Source organism: Cryptomeria japonica, chromosome 10 (genome assembly GCF_030272615.1).
Source record: "Cryptomeria japonica chromosome 10, Sugi_1.0, whole genome shotgun sequence".
Taxonomy (NCBI): Eukaryota; Viridiplantae; Streptophyta; class Pinopsida; order Cupressales; family Cupressaceae; genus Cryptomeria; species Cryptomeria japonica.
In genome coordinates this window covers 100046271-100066354 of record NC_081414.1, presented here as the reverse complement: position 1 = coordinate 100066354, position 20084 = coordinate 100046271, and the positions used below count along the sequence as shown (strand labels likewise).

Here is a 20084-nt window from a genome sequence, read left to right as displayed (position 1 = left end):
TCCAACTCTCCTTAGCATCTTTCTGACCTTGAACAAATCAAAAGATTCCATTCATGATGGTAACATTTATCTTCTTTTACTCATTTCATGGCTAATGTTTTTTCAAGCAAGATATTATATGGCTAATGTTTTTTTATGGATAATGGAGTTTGTCTCAATTCATAGTTAGATATAAATAATACTTTTCAATTAATAGTAGTTGCCTAAAAATTAGATTATTACTAGATTTTTTTGAATTTAAAAATTATACTACCTCAATCAATTTTATGTTAAAGGAAAATAGAAAATCATTTTATACGCATAAGTCAGTTAATATAAATTGGGACATGCATAAAGATATTATATTTAATTTTGATAGATATTCTAAATGAACATATTTTTAATTCAATTTTAAATTTTATGTTTGATGATTTAATAACTTTCTATAGAGGTAATTCATTTTTATTTAAAAGAAAATAAATTTTCATTGAGTACACATTAGTTAGTTAATCATTATACTATTTAATTAATGGTAATTTCTTTAAAAATAGATTATTAATTGATTTTGTTGAACTTTTAAACTATACTTTCTAATTAAATTGGGACATGCATAGAGATATTATTTTTAATTGTAGATAATTTGATAAAATGTAATTTCAATTCAATTTTTAATTTTAAGTTTGATGGCTATCTTAACAACTTTCTATAAATGAAAATGCTTTTTCTTTAAAACAAAATAAATTAATGTTAATTAAGTTTAGAGTTAAGATCAAGGTTGGATTTTAATTAAGGTTACCTTGTTAGTGTTAGGGTTAATAATATTAAGGTCATATTTAACCTATTAGAATTAGAATTAGAATTAGAATATACATAGAGTTTAAATTAAAATTAGGATTAGTGTTAAGGTTAGGATAAATAAAATTAGTTATGACCTTAATCATAATGTTATATCCCCAATCCTAACACTAACTCCAACCCTCATTATTTTAAAGTCTTGCATGTGTTGGGTTAGGATTAGAGTTTGAGTTAAATTAGGGTTAGGGTTTAAGTTAGAGATAGAGTTTAATTAGGGGTTTTGATTAAGGTTATGGTCGGTGTTGAGTTAGTGTTAGTGTTCAAAGATAAATCTTGAGGTTAAGGTTGTGGTTGTGGTTGTGGTTGGGGTTTAATTAGGGTTAGGGTAATAGTTTGTTAGGGTTAGGATTAATATTCTAGGAGAAATCTTGGGTCAAGGTCAAGTTTAGGCTTGGGTTTAGTGTGATGGTTCATTTAGGGTTAAGGTTAAAGTCAGGGTTAAATTAGGGCTATGGTTAGCAATACATTTTTTAAACTTGTTATAATTAATGCCTTACATCGTTAGGTTAGGGTTAGGGTTAGTGTTAAAAAGTTATAGAATAAAATTTGGTATCAAAGTTACAATTTGCATTAAGGTTGCACTAGTGTTTAGGTTCAAGTTTAAGTAAGATTAAAAATAGAATAAGGATTGTCATTACAACTAGGCTAAGTGTTAGGTTTAAGGCTAGGTTAGGCTACAGTTAAATAGGATTAGGTATCAATTGGGATTATAGAAGAAATCTTTGACTTAGGGTTAGGATTAGGGTTATATTACGAATACAGTTTCAATAGCATTAGGGTTAATATTAGATTAAGGTTAAGGTTAAGGTTAAGGTTAGGATTCAATTAGGATTCAATAAGGGGAAAATATTTTATTTATCATAAGGTTTGAATTAGGGCTATGGTTGGGGTTTAATTTGGGCTATAGCTAAAATTAGAGTTAGGGTTAAATTGGGGTTAGGATTAATGTCAAGCCATTGTCTAAACAATTTTAGCATTAGGGTTAAACTAGGGTTATATTCAATATTGGACTAGGTTTAAAGTTAGGGTTAGAATAAGAATTAGAGATAGGATTTGGATTATGGTTACATTAGGATGAGGTTTTTAATGGGTTAGGGCTAAGATTAAGGTTAGTGTTCAACTACAGTTATAGCTTAATAAGTGTTAAAGTTAGGATTTATTTAAATTAGGATTAATATTCAATTAAGGTTATCAATAGGTTTTAGTTATGACTAGGGCTTAATTAGTGTTAAGAGTTAGGGCTATGATTCAATTAAGTTAGGATTTAGTTAGTGTTCAAAAAGTGTTGATGTTATAGTTCAATTACGGTTAAGGTTAGAATTAGAAATAGAAATAAGAACTTCAATTAGGGTTTTAAGAGAAATCTTTAACTTAGGGTTAGGGTTAAAATAAGTTTAGGATTAAGGTTTAATTATGATTATGGTTTGAATATTATTAGGGTTAACTTTAGGTTAGTAAGGTTAGGGTTAGGGTTAATGTTAGATTAGTGTTCAATAAGAGTTAGAGCTAGGGCTCAATTAGAGGTAGGGTAAAATTCTGGTTATAAGAAAAATATTTGAGTTGAGATTAATATATGGTTAGGGTTTAAATAGGGTTAAGATTAGAGATTAATTATGGTTAGGGTTAATGTTAGATTAGGGTTTAAATAGGTTTAGCATTAGCGATCAATGAGGGTTAGATTTAATGTTAGATTAGGTTTAAGGTTAGATTTAGAATTAAAATTAAAGATAGGATTAGGGTTAGAGATGAATTAGCATTAGGATCAATGTTACATTAGGGTTTAAATAGGGCCAGTGTCTAGATTCAATTGGAGTTGGGTTTAATATTAGATAAGGGTTAAGGATAACGTTAGACTTAGAATTAGATATATGATTAGGGTCAGGTTTTAATAAATATCATATATATTAAACCTAAAATTTATTTATAAGTAGATCATTTTAAATCAAATGTTAAATATTTATATTTCATGTCAATTTTATTACAATCAACTCTTTACTATTATTTATGAATGTTAAATATTTTTAAATTTGATATCTCTTGGTGTACTTTACTTAGATTTTTTAAAATATAGGTATGCTAGTTTATTTTATTCATGAATAAACTTTTAATGCACATTGCGTGCATATATTCCAACCATGTACTCCTAGTTCCCATAAATGTGGTGGGCCAATATAAGTACAAATAAAGAGACATTTTTTAAAGTTTAGTACCATATAATTATAAATCTATTTCACATAAATAAAGTGTACACGACTTTAACCTTATTTAAACTAGAAAACCTCTTTTTAGAAGAATATAGGTAGAGTATACCAAAGATATCATATTTGTTTATTATTTCACTTATTAAATTATTATTATTATATTATAATATTATAATATTTTAATATATTCTTATTTTTATATTTTTATATTTCTATTAAACTCTTTGCAAAAGTAAAAACACTTTTTTTTTTGTATTAAGTATCATAGAATCACAAAGCTCATTTTTTGCTCATTCAAGCATCCACGTTACAAACTTATTACAAATACCAACTCCTTTCGAGCAAACTTATTACAACCACTAGCTCCTTTCGAGCACCAAACTAGAAACAACAATTGGAAGACCAAGGGTCACAACTTAGAAATCCACTTTAAACAACCTAAAAACACTTTTAATAACAAATTATTATTATATTATTATATCATTATGTTTTCTTTTTATATTATTCTTATTAAAAAAAGTGGATTCCCCCATAATTAATAATATTAAATTGAGATAAAATTATGAAGGAGATGGACATAATTGATTAATAATTAAACTCACGATGGTAAAGAGAAGATATAATTAACATTAAATAATATAAAATTAAAAAAATAATAATTTTTTTTTTTTTTTTTTTTCCTATTTTTCATGCATCTAAGTGTCACAAACACATCAAATTAAATGCTTTTAGTTTTTATTAACGTGACATTTTTGTATCCATATGTGAGGGTAAGCTTAATTAAATGGACATAAATATATAATCAAGAGCGAAAATGTCAGCCCCCTATAAGTTGAGTAAAGAGATAAATGCCATCTACCTTGACTAGTTTCCTTCGACCACCTACCCACATTTTTGATAGTTAGGTTGGGTTAGGTTAAGGGTGGGCCTCTCCTTTGGTATTGGTTGAGTGGAGGAGTCTTCTTCCTCTCTCTAGGTGTTACCAAACTATTGGTGGAACACCCTGTCAAAAGAGAAGTTGTAAGGATATCAGTTGACTCTTCACCTCCTAGTTTAGAGGAAGAAAGCGTCAAACCTAATATTGAAGTCTCCAGCACTTAAATCCACCAAGAATTTTATATCATGAAGCATGGGAAGGAAGCGACAGTGACCATGTTGGTGACCTGGAATTAGAAAGATTGCAGCCGGTTGTAGAATTAAAATTTGATCAAAGTTTTTGTAGCCTATCTTTGAAACTTTTAGATTTTATGTAAGTATTGAACTATCATAAATGATCTCACTCAGAGCATTGAAGTTCGTTAAATTTTGCATGAGTAGTAAATCATCTTAAATGATCTTCGAAGTACACAAAGATAAGAATATTGCAGGTTCTCTTAACTTATTTTACCAAAAGCATTGCTGTTTTATCTTTCCCCAAGGATTACCTGACAATGACTTCTCTTGTGGTTTTCATTAAAAGCTGGGGCAGCAACTGGTTAAGATTGCACACGGCATGTAATATCCAAATCTATCAACCCATCAGAATAAATATTTTCTGTGAAAAAATCCCTAACCTCAAGAATTACATAACATTATAATGGGTTGCAGTCTAGCAGTAAGTTGGATTCAAAACATGCTGAGTTCATGCACCCAACAATAATAGATTGCAGGGTATCTTCATCAGTCCATAGAAAATAAGTAACACACACAAGAACCAAACTAGTTAAAATAACTTGCAAACAACTTCAATATCATCATGAGTTTGATAATCTAAGAGCTACTCATCTCTAGACTTCATGCTTGAAGATAAACAATCACCTTCTGAAGTCCAGACTACTACAAGAAGACATTTACAAACTGCAAAAAAATTGGTGCAACATTTCCCCATAATCTGGGATGGAAGACTAAAAACACCTTTCCCAGCCCATCATGCTAATTCCTAACAAAGCCAAAAATATCAAATGACAGAAATTCCAGAACAGCAAATAAATACCTCAACAACCATAACACCCAAAGGGACCATATATATTCATCTCTAATAAAATTTAGCACAAAGCCATGACATAACATGTCAATAAGCAGAACGGGTCAGCAAAACTTGTTTTACTTTTCCAACAAACAAGATTGAATATGTGACACCTTTCCACTACTACGAAGTGAGGGAAGACCCAAATCAAAGAAAAATCCATTAGGTCCTCAATATGCTTCAAAAGCTTATAAGAAGCTCTGCTACCATGGGGACAACCAACTAAAAGAACCCAGGGGACATATTTCTGAAATCTGCAAGTCTAAAGCAAAATATTTCTCAAACCAAGTCTGCTCCATAGAAAACTGTGGGTCTTCTAGCTTCAATTTAAGGCATGCTCAATTGATTGAAGTTTGGACACATAAGAAACATCTTTTATTAACAGAATGGCATATTGCATGATGACATTTATTATGTATAAGACTTATTTGTCTTGAAAAATGATTTTTTTTCATGGGATATAAAGTTATAACAAAGAGACTTAGCACTAATAGTTTTTAGTCAAGCCTTCTTAGCAGGTATGCCACTTGAACCTCTTTAGTTAAAGGCATGATCCACTCGCCATAGAGATTGGCAATCAAAGAGGGTTGAATTTTGTAGGTCGAGTTTACTTTTGTAACATCCAAACTAACCTCCTGGCCATATGCCTTTGCTTTTTCTTCCACTCTTTTCTGAACTGCCAGTTCAACATTTTCGAATGTGAGCAAATTCATCAGCTGGTCTTTGTCCTGCAAAGCAATTCTTTTGATCAGTAACATAGTCTACATATTTATGAACAACTACATGCAGTTTAAACCTCATTTCAGATATTATAGGTTTGTGTCGGTATGAACTCTTAGTCTGATGTCTTATTCTCCATGGTACAGACATTCTAAAACATGACTAAGTATTCTTAATTCATAAGGCGCATTGCACATAAGTGTTTGAATTATAAATGGTAAATGGAAAGGAAGTCATTGACAAAAGTTCAACTTCACAAGAAAGCTCATTATCAAGATGTGAAAATACAATTCTAAATTCAGTATCATGCAGGTTGACATCATCGTCTTTTCCTAATTTTACTCCTGCGTGACAATGGCATTCTCCATCACTATATAAATTCTCCTTGCAAGGCACATGAATATTCTGGCATAGTGTTAACTTTTCTGTTTGTATATCGATTAAGCAGAAGAAACTGTGTGAAAGAGAAATATCTAAAAGAAATATGAACCTGGGCACGGATTGCAACTTCATATACTTCTGGAGAGGCTCTGAACTTGGCTTCAGCTACAAACTTCCCATAATGGATCCTTTTGGAAAGGGCCTGTAAATAAGTGGAAGACTAATTAACCTTCCAAATAATAGCTAAATAGCAATGGAATTTGTTGCTTCTACTTATGGATATGGTTCCTTAACCAAAAGACCTAATCAAGGTCTTCAGCAAGGTATCCACTTTCCTTGTAGATTATTCATTCACAAACACACACCCACAGATTCATGATAGACTTTGTACATGTAAAGACACGGAGAATGGAAGCTTTGGGCATTACTGCCACCTACAAGGAATCAGGACACCATAAAGGCACAGTTCCAATGAAGATAGACTAACACCTAAAGCCTAGCATAGTTAATAACTTAATGCTCAACGTACCTGCAAACACAAGGTATCACACACTGCAGTTGACCCATAGTTTCCATCATCACCCTTGGCAGCAAATCGTGGAAGCAAGCTATCAAAATACATACTCCAAACTGATTCGTTGATGTTGATAGAGTGAGCTATAGGGTGTAACACCTGTAACAACAATGAGAAATCTTCAATATTCTATATTAGATCAAAATTGTCACTTTTATGCTTGCCTGTTGAAACTTGAGCCAAAAGGTAGTGAAATCACCAAGAATACTTACTTTCACTGGTTATCATATTTGTGCAAATAATTGTTATCTGAAAGTTTACGTTTTGGCATTTTTCCTATTGTTTTTATTTTGATGAGGTAGATACATCTCATTCTAGCCAGAATTTTAGTTTTGAAAGTTCTCAGGACCTTCCGGCTTATGTTTTCATATTTTTCTTATTGCTTTTATTCTGTTGGGATAAATACATCTCATTCAAGCTAGAATTTTAGTTTTGAAGGTTATTGGCACCAGAAAGTCAGTAGGCATCGTATATGACTAAATCCATAATCACATCTGTTACAAGTGGTTAATATAATTACAATGGTTGCTTCAAAAGATTTTTCTCCTTGGCAGCTGACTCATGCTATCTTCCAAGTAGTGGTTGTTTAATAACCCTTCTCATTCTTCTCAGTCTGAAGATTTAGGCGACAATTACTTATTTGATTTATAGAAGTTAAATTTGGTCTCCCCAGTTTCTCTTTCCAAGACCATCTTGTTTATTTGTTTATCATCCCTAGCTAAATTTTGCATAGTTATATCAATTTTTGTCTTCCTATGTTTTGAGACTTTCTAATTTTTTAGGGCATAATAATCAACAAATTATCATAACTATAGGTATACACAACAATATTCATTGTTATGCATTTCTTATTAAGACAATAATACTTATTCATCTAATTAACATCTAGAATTGAACTTCCGCTATGCTTTAGTCTTTTGGGAAAAAATAAAACAAGAAAAACCTTCTACTGGCCAGGAGAGATGTTTAATTAATGCTAACATTTAAATTAAGTACATTTTTCAGAGGCAATTCTTCTTATATATAAATCCTGTTAATATTTAAACAGTAAAACAATGTTTCTTGGGAAAGGGTTTGTGGCTCCCAATAAAAGGTTTTGGTATACATCTTCCACCTGATTGGTAGTAAATTTTTCCTATGTTTAATCAGATAGTTATTTTGACTAATACACGGTATGAATACTGGAAACCCTTTATAGGACATTCGGAACTTATTTATTGAAGGGACAGATGCTATTTCTAATGTTATCTGAAGGGACAGAAGGTTAACCATGGCATTTAATATTTATTTTCTCCCTGAAGTTTTCAAGGCTTTTTCAGGAAACTATATTTTTCTATTTAAGTTTTATGTATACTCCAGCTTTCTGCAATCCACATACCATAAATATCAATGTTTTCCATACTACTAATTCTCAAACTTGATACAATATACAATAGAATTATCAGTTATCAATTTGAATTTCAACTTGACTCCAATAGTAGTACCTGTGGGTATCGCAGAGGTGGCAGCAAAGGCTCTGGTAAGCCTTGAGGAAAGAATGGATGCTCATCTGGGCTTTTATACCTACCAACCTGCATATACAGACAGGAAAGTCAATAATCATTGCAAGCAAACATTGCTTCAATTCTCAAATATTACAAGAAAAATGTTTGTGGATATATCTTGGTAAATTGCAAATCCTACTTAAATATGCTCCGAGAAACCTCATATAACAACTGTTTCGTTATCATATTGGGCTAAAGAAACGAATACAGGGATCTTGAATATCTTTTGCTTCAATCTTACTCAACATTGTAGGCCATTTTTGGGCAGTGAGGTTTAATTTTCTTAGTCTTAAGAGATGAGCAAGTATTTGCTGTGAAATGCAGCACTTGACAACATGACTTTTTAATTGTATGTTTATGCCTATGTAACATAGGTAGAGATTTCAAAATAAGGATCTCATTAGATCTTCTGTGAATCTATTCTATTATCTGAATAAATCACAAACAGTTTGACATTTCCTTATATTCTTAATTTAGTAAACCCTGGGAAAAGCATGTAAACAATCATCTTACTTTAGCATTAAGGTGTTCAGTTTCTCTGAGAATATATTCAATGAGTGAGCCGCTGAATCCGGGCATGGAAAATGCATTGACATCATAGGCGGGGGCATTGAAACAGTACTGTGCTCTCTCAAGAAGATTGAAGATAATACTGTCTTCTTGACGAATCAAAGAACTGCGGATGGCATCCAGTGTTAAGTTCTGACTGAGATCCAATCGATCTTTCTCCACACTGCAACCTCAAAACAAAACATCAAGCCAATCGTAATGAGAATTAGAAAAAGGAACATGGTCTGGCGGTAAGACAGAACAATTTCTATGATGATGATTGATTCAAGCTTTGTTAACCATGGTCTGTGTCACAGAGGAGCATAAGTGGTTTCCAACAAAGCATTACTGACACCAACATATTTGCCAAACAGGAAGCAGTCCTAAAACAAAATATATAAGCCAGAAACTATAAGAATTCCAAGTGATCAATAATCCTAAACTGGACAGGCCATGGTCTAGACGCAGGACAGATCAATTTCCATGATGTTGATACCGATTCAAGCGCTGCTGAACGTGATCACATGTTGCAGTGGGGTGTAAGTGATTGGTTCCTAATGAAGCAGGACCCAAACCCGAAACTTTGCCAATAAGGAAGCAACCTTTGAGATGCAATTCTTTTTAGCACCATGTCTCACTTCAGTACTAACCAAACCAACTATTTCAGCGTTATAGCTTGTGGTTTCTATATAGCTTCTGATAATGTGATGCCAATCATTTACAAATTTCTTGCTATAATGACCATATTCCTAAATAGGGTTTTATTCCAGCTAATACCCGCATTCCAAGCCTAATGGTGCTCTAAAAATTCTGGGCCTTCCAATTATGTATGGTGTGCAACAATTTACCTAGCAAAGCAAAACAGCATTGAAGGGAAAGAAACTAACAAACCTGAATGTGGACGAGGCCGAAACTCTGGTTAGTTGCATATGGGGAGAAATCTTTGAAGAAGGGGTCAAGATGGATGCCCAGCTGGACCATTTCCCTTTCCCTTGAGAAACTTTCAACCCTGTTTTGGATCCAAATTTGGTGGGCATCGAGGCAGGTGATACAACCCGACTTGGGACATACTGTTTAATATCCATTAAAAACCTCTGTGCTGTCTTTCTCTCTTTTCCTTCCGCTCTTCTTCTAAGCCCACAGGTCTACTCCTCTTCTAGATTGCAAAAGCAACTATAGAATAGCGGAATTCAAATTCTGCTGCAGAGGACAAGAGAGAGCTGTTGAGTCATGGATATTGACGAGAACCCAAAAAATCTACACCAACTAAACAAATCGAATCCCAGCTTTATGAAAAAAAAAAAAACAACTATCATCTAACTCCACCAATAGATGTGACAACCATACCTTCAATTCCCAGTCAGCATCAATTCCACTTTCAAGGTAGAAATTCCCCCTAAATATATCAGGGATTCATAATCATCAAATCTATGAATCAAAATAATCTATTCGTTTCAAATATTACTCTCCGACCAATCCGGGTATCAATGAATAGTACGACTTGATTGAAGGAACGTTACTTATGAGATTCGAGCATACGGGAAGAGTCCAGTTTAAAAGGCGTAGAGTGATACTTCGATATTCCGTAACACCTAATGGCATTGTTGACGAGAAACGTAAAAATTAAAGCTAAACTGTTTCGACGGACAGAGGACCTTCATGGATTTGCTCACGCGGCTCACCTAACTCCAACAAACAATTCCTCTGAGGAAAGAGGCACCTAATTTTTAGGGGGCATGGGACAAAAACTGTTTTTATTGAATTGAAAATCAGTCTTAGAATGTGCAGGAAAATTTAATAAAAGTATCGATTCTCTGTGCATGGATTTCCTTGTCGTACTTCAAACCTTTAAGGGTTTTTTTCGATTTAAAAATAAATAAAAATTTCAAAGCAATTATTTATTTATTTAATATGGTATTAAATATTTTTAGAAATGTTTGTCTTATATTTTTTCTTTCTAGTTTAGATTAAGTAATAATTAAATTATATTTTTTATATAATTAAAATTTTAAAATAAATTAAAAAAGGGTAAAATCAAATGTGGTTAAGTGTGTTATCTAATTTTAGCATTCTTTCTTTGTTTACAATTCAATTTTTAATTTCTATAATATAGTTGATCTATTATTTTAGACAAAAAATTCAAACTATGCATTGCAGTAATTAAAAAAGAAACATTTAGAACTACTTATACTTAAAAAAATTACGTTGTATTAGGATTATGTTGTAAGCATCAAAATGAAATACAATAAATAATAATCCATCATTAAGTCATCAACTTTTAATAAATGATTGTTTATAATTATATAGTAGAAAATTGCATTGCCATACCACTCAATTTGTTGTGTTTTTGCATGATCCTATCACAACCAAACATTTTCACTCTTAATGCTATTATCATAGTCTTAGAACTAAATTGGTCCAAATCCCTAGGGTTTTGCTTATAGACTAGATTGCAAGTGCAAGGTTGTGCATTAGACTAGATCATATTGATGTTTGCATTCCACATTTTCAAATATCAAATTCACCACTTACATTGATGATAATTTTGAAAATTGATTGTAGTGTTAGAATTTGTAAAATGTATGATAACCCAAGATCTAGTGCAATAAATAGAAATAATAAAATTATAAATATAGACGATTAAGGTAATCAAATAACATTACAGAGTTAATCTCCAACAGAGTATGCAAATGCTCATGAAATAAAATAGCATTAGCAAACCAAAATAGCATGAAGCGACAAGATGCAAAATTTATCTAAAACAAGCTAGGTTAGTGAGTATATATAGACTAGGTGAGGCGAGGGAGGTGGCAAATACAACTAATAGGAAAAGGACACCAAAGTTGTCCAATAATAGTAAATTATGTAACTCTCATATAAACGTTGACACCTCACACCACTCGCACTAATAATCGCTTTATTAACCTAAGAAAAATTAATCAAGAAGTGTAGAAAAACCAGATAAAAGAAAAATAAATGCCAATTAGGAAGATACAAACCTATACTAACACCACTTGGATATAGCTTAGATGGGTGATAAGATAAATCCTAGCAAATGAAGCCTAATGAGGTACTTGTGTACATAAAGATCCCTCTAAAGAAAAGTGCCCCAATAAAAGAGAGAATACTCATCCCTAGAGAGAGAGAGAGAGAGAGAGAGAGAGAGAGAGAGAGAGAGAGAGAGAGAGAGAGAGAGAGAGAGAGCAGATGAAGTCTTGTGCACCCCTAACAAAGATCACAAATAAAAATATTTTCTTTCTATTAAGGAGTTGTTAAAAATATCAGCAATTTTCTTGGAAGTTAGGCAGTTAGGCAATAGTGGAGATTGATGACCTATACATGAATGAGCTTCCAAATGTAGTGTGTTTTGATCTTAATAAGGTTGGTCCTTTGATGATAGACCAAGTTTCATAAGATTTGAATAGAAATTTGGTTGTCAAAAAATATGACGAATGATTGTTTGAATTGAATAGAAAACTTGGTGAGAAGACTTTAAAGCCAGATAGTATTAGTAGCAACACTTATAGCCCCCCAATACTCAACTTGAGTAGAAAGGAGAGAAATAATGGACTGCTTCTTACTCAACCAACAAATAGGATTTGAATTAAAAGAAAATATGTAACCTTACGTATACTTGCAATCCCATTAACACATAACTAATCTAAATCAAATGTAGCCCACCAAGTTGATATCAATGCTACTACATAGTGAATCTCAACATTATGAGTACCCTAAATATACTAGATAATATACTTGGTTGGTTGCTAATATAAATCATGGGGTTTATGTTGATTCTCTTGAGCTACTCTTATGTGAAGATTGTAATGTTCTTTAAATCTCCAGGTTTAGTCATCATGCCACTGCATTTTTATCATTAATACTCACTTACATGTATCATTTTCCTTGATTTTTATCATGTTTTGGATTATGGCAAAAACAGGTTTTGAAGGGGCCCTAAAACCCTTTACAAAATGGATTTAAAAGATTTAGAATCAAAGCAAAAAAAGTATCCAAAACAAGACAGGTTGTGAAGTATAGAACATTACAAATAGCAGCCAAAAAGATAGCAAAGGCCCAAACGAGCAACAAAAAGCCAGCAGAAAGACCAAACACACAAACAAACAGAACCATCAGACCAGCTACATGAGGCTCTTGAGGATTTTAGCCACCTTCGCCTCCAGGGTACTCATCTTTTCGGCTATAACCTTAATTTCTTTATAGTCCTCATTCTGAGTGGTCGCTTTCTTCTTCATATTGCCTTGTGTCCTCTTACTAGGTCCTTCATTAGCCTGGATTGCATCAATATCATCTCCAATAGTGACAACAGTTATGTCCTGTTGCATTCTATCAAAGTTGTTTACCATTGCATTCATGGCATCAACAGTTTGCTTGACAATCTTATGGTTGCTAGACATAATAGTCTTAAGGGTAGCCTGGATTTTCTCATAGCCAACTTCCACCTTGGAGATTTTGTCCTCAAACCCTTTTTTCATTTGGTCAATACCTTCTCCAGCCCTTTGAATGCAATCCAACACTGATTTTTTCTCCTCCTTCGACCACTGCCCAACCTCTTTCTAATTGCCTTGAACATTACCTGTAGGAATGGCCTCCATTTTGCTTCCCAGTGCCCTTTGATTAAGTCTTACCTCTTTCAATTCATGAAATAGCCACTTAAACATATTAAAGGTATCAATGACATGTTCCCTTGCCATCCCTAGCACATCCACATAGTCCTCCTTCTTATCATTGAGCTCAACACATTTAAGATGAAGATCCTCATGAACCGTAACACCAATATTAGCAGTAGTAGTACCGAGGGGCGGTTGATTTTAATCATGTTTGATACCTTTGTATTTATAAAATATAGTGATTTTTTCCTCTGGACTAATAAGCACACACAAAGAAACTTAAATGACTAAGACCTCAAATTCTATAGCTTGAAGTCTAAAATGAGAAAAAAAAGTGTTCAAAACTCTAGGGAAAAACCTTAAGTGGTGCAAGATACATTGAGTTCACTAAAGTGTAGGGAAATAAAATAACTAATCTAAAAAATATTCAACTTTTGTACTTCATGGTGTGCTTCAAGATGAAGGACAACTTCTTTAAAATGCTAGATAATTTTTAGGTTGGTAAACGACATCATGTGTAGACTTTGATGTTTGAGAAGGCCTTTGAAATGGAGTATTTTGTTGTATACGTAAAAACTGTTGGTTATAATAGGTGGGAAAAGTGCAAACACCACATCAAATTTGTTGTACACTAAAAAATAATTGTCACAACCCTTGTGAATATAAAACGTGCTTCTCCATTAAAAGTGACAAATTTTATCACCATTAGTTGTGCATGTTGAGTGATGTTCCAACTTTCTTAGTTTTGAACTCTTTTAGTGCATCTTCTTGGTTGTTTCAACTTGTTAAAGCAATGCAGTCTTATACATCCAATGTGTGGAGTTGGGAAAATCAATCTTATTTGCTTGTAGAGAACTTAAGAGGGTTGCTAATAGAATTTTCATAGTGAATTCTCTATGTAAACACAATTGTTATATTAGTAGAGGTAGTGGAATGATTCTAAGATCATTTTGAGGGATTCTTGGTACTAAGACAATCATGTATTTCTTGGTACTAAGACAATCATGTATTAACTCTAAGCACAACTTTGTGTGACCTTTATATCTTATAAAATCTTAGAGAACATAAGTTTTTACTTGCATATGTTTCAATTAGAGTTTTTACCCATAAGGGGTTTCTCTAGTGTATCTTGCAGCCTCCTTTTCATGAAATTTGATCTTTTTAATCTCCATTTCCTTAATTATTTATGCAAATTCATTTTACCTATTAAACTATTTTTTATCTTTTAATAAACTAGTTGAGGAATATCCTTACTACTTTACCAATTAGTGATCCTAGAAGTATATCTAGTGTTTATATAATGATAATTCAATTTAAACACTTTTAAACACTTTTAAACACAAGATAAAAGAGTGGAAACATGTAACAATAAATACATAAATGAAGACAAGTTAAGAGAATAGTGCTTAGTTATTTTGCATATGCCTTGTGGGCTTTGAAATTTGACTAGTACAATGTGATAGATGTGGATTGAGTATTAGATTTGAAATCGTCAAGATATGCACATTATTGTGACATACATATGTCTAGTTTTCTTTTATTTGAGATATAATCACCCTTGATTTTGTTTGACTTCCTTTATCAGATCCTATATTTGTGATCATGTCTAATATATCCGCAAACTTGAAAAATCTATTCACCTATGTATTATATCCGTAGTCATACAAAACAATGTTGATAGACACATTTAGAAGCTTTCCATGTTAGGATTGAAATTCCCAACTTCCTCATACCTTGATTAGATCCCTATCATTTTTACAAAATAAAAACCGCACGAAACAAGAATACAAGATACACCTGATGAAGCATTTAAATATATGATCATGCATTGCTAGACAATGCAAGCTAATAATCCAAAAATGCTTGCCATGATCATGATTCCCATTCCCATGTACTGATAGTGGCAATAAAAAGATAAACATTAGACTTAGAACCACTTTAAGTTAGTGGCATTGATCATTTGATGGTACATTTTGTTTTCATTCCATAGATGTGGTCATTCCTAAGCAAGAAACCCCCTTAACACGTAATGGGTGGGTGGGTGGCTTCTTGTAAAAGCAAAATTCTTTAGTTTCATGAAGATTTTTATTTTATTAAAATGCAGAAAATGGAAAAATTAAGAGGGTAGGTGGGCATTCGAGGTTGGCGATTGCGACGTTGACTTCACCTATCACATTTTTATTCCACGTGCTTTCTCGTATCTCCACAACATTTCAGATCTGAAAGCGACTGGGAACTGATTCTGTGCGTAACGCCAGCTCAGAATATTTTTTTAATGAAAATAATGTATATTAAGATTATCTTTAGTGGTTTAAATTTCTTTTTCTTAGTGGGCAAATGAGTGTTAGGTAGATGATAAAATTTTAGAAAGGAAGTTTTTTTTTTATTAATATAAATAAATTAGTGTGTGATTTTATAAATGGGTTATTTCACTTAATCAAATTTCACCTTGTGAGGTTTATGTAGTGGAATCGCTGTGTTTGGATGTTGTTATTGTATGGACCATATTTTTTTTGAGGGTCTAGTGCATATGTAATACTGTCTATTATCAATATAGGGTGCTATCCCCACAATAGATAGCACTTATTAAAAAAAATTAAAAAATTCAAATTTCACCTTTCAATAATAGCTTTAGGTAAGTTACAGAATTTTATTAAATCTATTATGTCTATAATTAAAATGGGAAATTTAAAACAATGTTGCGTAGAACCAATATATTAATATAATGAGTTGGAGTAACCTTTATTAAATCTAATCTATCAATGTTCACAATTGAAGTGTGAATATTGAAATAATGCTATGTGGAACCAAAACATTCATCTAACGTATTAGAATGAGATTTTACTAACTAGTATATGTAAAAAATGTCGATAGATATCATTATTAAGACAATTAAAAACAAATGAAATCCAATTTCTTCTTTTTTAAAAACAAATCAAATTCAATTTTTACTTTATACACAGTGGGTTTGCTTTTTGAAAACAAAGCAAATCCAATTTTTGCTTTATACAATGGGTTTGCTATTTGTTTTTCTTACACAGATTGTGCTAACCTCTTATAGACCCTGTTGCCATTGTAGAATGCCTATCTACCTGATAATAACTAGCAATTGCACCTTGGTGTGTAATGGGTACGCCAAGGAGGTTTGGGAAGATAAATAAATAAAAAAAATTGGTCTATTTTATGCATACATTTGTTTAGTACATGAGGAACTGGTAGGCCATTTATCAAATGATGTTTTTTGTGCAACACAGATCTAATTGGAGAAGCGATTGTATCAAATTAGCTCTGCATCCACTTACATGGATCCAAACATGGCTAAAATAAAACCTCTCAATCAAGAAGATAACTAGGCTCATGTTTAGAACATGCCTTTAGAGAAAAAAATGGGGTTGCGGATGGGTTAGCGAACCTTGGCGTAAATTCCGAAGCTCAATGTATATGGAATGGGGAAGTTAATATGGATTTTAATATTAAAGAACTTATCAGAAATGACAGATTCATGGGGAAAGAGGGCTCACACGATTAATCATGAATTTTGTAATGAGTAATATTCAAATATTTAGAAAGGTAATGATGACACGTTAGAAGGGCAGAGTCCTAATCAAGAATATTAATTCTCCGCACACTTTGTGGGTATGCATTTTCAAAAATTCGAGTGTCATTGGGAAGAAAGCTCTAAAGTTGCAGAAGAAGAGAAATTGTAAATCTAAAATGGGGGGGGGGGGGGATCTAAGAAGAGAGGAACCTGATAATATTTCTACATGGAAGGAGATGCCTAAGGTTTGGGCAAAGCTGGAGAAAGGATTCATGACGAATTTTATGGAAAAGTTGGTAGATTATAATAAAGGCGGAGTTAACCTAGTGGTAACCAAAGTCATTGAAAACTTGATAAACGACTCCTTCAAAATTTATGGTGTTAGGTTTAAGATGGATGTGGATCTCATTGCGACGGTTACAGGTATGCCCCACTCTGGTCTTAACTTCTTTAGAGACCTGAAAGTGTCTAATAATGCAGTTAAGCTTTTTTCGTGTAAAGAGAAGGAGAGAGCAAAAATAGGAAAAGCTACGAGGGGTATTATGATGCTTCCAATATTAAAAAAAATGGGGTTGTGTGCTTAATGCAATTATGGAATATATTATCGTGGAGGGTTGTTTTACCAGGGTCCACACATACCATTTTGTGCTTTTAAATCATTTTAGATATGAGAAGAGGATTTCTTTGCCCTATTACCTCTTTAGGTCTCTATTGCAGTCTCTAAATAAGCACAGCAAGAACCCTTCTTCGTTTGTGCTTCATTGCAGCCTTATTCTGCTCATTTATGAGCATTGCAAGATCCTAGCTATCCAGGAAAACAAGGGATTGTCAGTGTCATTGGGGAAAGGAAAGAGGAAGCTGGAGGAAGGTGGGTCTAGCAAGGATGAGAGGACACAGAGCAAAAAGGAAAAAAAGCTACTATGGAGAAAATTCAAGAGGACAAGGGTTCAGAGGACATTGGAAAAGATGGCAGTGAGATGGAGACTGATGAGTCTAAAGGAGAGGAGAGCTGGAAGGAAGAGGAAGTGGGGGAAGAGGAAGGAGGAGCTGAGGAAGTCTCTGATCAAAATAGTTCGACCCACAGTCTGAGCATTGGAATTGTTAATAGCTAGCCTATGGAGGAACATGACAAGATTAATGAGGAAAGGGAAATGAAAATTGAGTAGGAGAAGGACAAGGAAACTGAGAAGGAGAAGGACAAGGAGAATTCGAGCAGGGATCGGGATAAAGATGGAGAGGGGATAATTCTGGATAAACTCAAAAACTAGTCCGAGGCTCGTATGGGTTTTGACAGGTGGGTTTATGAAGGAATAAAGAATTTGGAAAAAACTGATAAGCAGCGGGAAGAGAAAGGGAAGAAAGATGAAATAAACTAGGAACAATGGGATAAAGGAATGGAGGAAAAAGTGGAGAAGATGGAAGCTCAGATTGGTAATCCAGAGGAAGGAAAAACAACTATAAAAAACTTTCTGCTAATGATTCCAGATATTCTTTCCTCTGTGACTAAGAATTTAGAGGAAATTGCCAAGTTCCTCATGGTTCCAGCACCCCCAAACCTGTCGTGGATCTAGATATTGATGAGGATGCTATCGAGGTAGGAACAGTGGAAAGTGCTCCTGGTGGTGTGGCAAAAAGAACAAGGGCAAGCATGAAAAAAGCTGACATGGCCTCTTCCAAGGAAATCCCTAAGCTTAGGGATAATATTAAAGATTTGCAAGGGATTAGCGGAAATTTGGCTAATGGCCTAAATAATATTAAATAATTTGTTTTCTGTCTCTTTTCTATTATGGTTGGATGTGGTTGGTTTTGTTAGGCTTTTTTGCTGATTTTTGCCCATAACTGTGTTGGTTTTTTGGCAGTTTGTCTTTTCTTGTCGCCTTATGCTATTATCTTTTAGGAATATTTTGTAAAGGGTTTTGAGATCCCTTCAAAACCTACTTTTCCCATAATAAAAAACTAGGCTCATGTTGTGTTTGCAATAGAGAGATAGAGAGAGAGAGGGAGAGATATGGATAAAGAGAGAGAGAAAGAGATATAAAGAAAGGGGTAATGAAGATAGAGATGGAGAGCGAGAGGGGGAGAGAGAGATGTGGAGAGAATGCGAGGGCAAGATAAAGAGAGGAGAGAGGGATACATAGAGGTGGAAATTGAAATATATAGAGAGGGAGAGAGAGGAATGAAATATATAAAATATATAGATAAAGATAGAGATAGGAAGTGGTATATAGAGAGGTAGAGAGGGGGAGTTTTAAGGGCAGCGGAAGATGGAGAGATAATGAGATAGAGATATATGAAAATATGAAAGAAGAAATATGGAGAGACAGAGCTAAAGAGGCAAAGAGATATAGATATAGAGGTTTAGAAAGAGGAAGAGGGCGAGATAAAGAGATCTGTATGGATAGAGTGAGGGAGGCATGTGTACAAAGAGAGAGAGAGAGAGAGAGAGAGAGAGAGAGAGAGAGAGAGAGAGAGAGAGAGAGAGAGAGAGAGAGAGAGAGAGAGATGCAAAAATAGACATGGTGAGATAAATTGATCGAAAGATAGAGATACAAGGAGATATAGATGGGGAGAGGGAGAGAGACATAGAGGCAATAGAGAGGTAGAGAAATGAAGAGGAATTATAGACACATAGAGATGGGGAGAAAGAGAGATAGAGAGGGAGAGATAGAAATATATGAGAGAGAGAGAGAGAGAGAGAGAGAGAGAGAGAGTTGAATTAATAAAGAAGGATTGGTAGAGATGGATATAGAAGAAGATAAAGAGATAGGGAGAGATAAATAGCGAGGTGGATGTAGAGAAACACGTGGATAGAAAGAGACAGAGAAGAGTGAAAGTGGGATAAAGAGATATATAGATAGATTGGAAGATATGGAGGGAGTGATAAAGTGAAAAAGAGAGAGAAGGAAAGAGGGAGAGATAACTCAATAGATAAGGAGAGATGATAGTAATAGAGGGATACAAAGAAAGATAATGCAAGATAGATAGATAGAGATAGAGATAGATATATAGAGGAGCGAGAGGGAGATAGAGAGAGTGATGGAGTGAATAATAGAGAGAGAAGTAGAGATATTGAGATATATATAGAGAGGGGGAGATATAGATAGAGGGGG

The 20084-nt window shown here is 33.4% G+C and overlaps 1 protein-coding gene across 3 annotated transcripts; it reads right to left on the bottom strand.

The window, feature by feature from the left end:
* Positions 1 to 5013: 5013 nt before the first annotated feature.
* On the bottom strand, positions 5014 to 10519 carry LOC131060663 (chorismate mutase 1, chloroplastic). Of its 3 annotated transcripts, none has more exons than XM_057993978.2 (7): positions 10156 to 10519; positions 9700 to 10008; positions 8773 to 8992; positions 8200 to 8286; positions 6671 to 6814; positions 6251 to 6343; positions 5014 to 5768 (listed from the first exon to the last, which is right to left on the bottom strand). In XM_057993978.2, exons 2-7 carry the CDS (start codon positions 9891 to 9893, stop codon positions 5538 to 5540), a joined length of 969 nt encoding a protein of 322 aa, XP_057849961.2. In that variant the 5' UTR covers positions 9894 to 10008; positions 10156 to 10519; the 3' UTR covers positions 5014 to 5537. The 3 variants fall into 3 exon arrangements, with proteins under 3 accessions (XP_057849961.2, XP_057849962.2, XP_057849960.2); XM_057993979.2 differs by having other exon boundaries at positions 9700 to 10005; positions 10156 to 10508; XM_057993977.2 differs by lacking the exon at positions 10156 to 10519 and having other exon boundaries at positions 9700 to 10091.
* Between the last annotated feature and the right edge of the window lie 9565 nt (positions 10520 to 20084).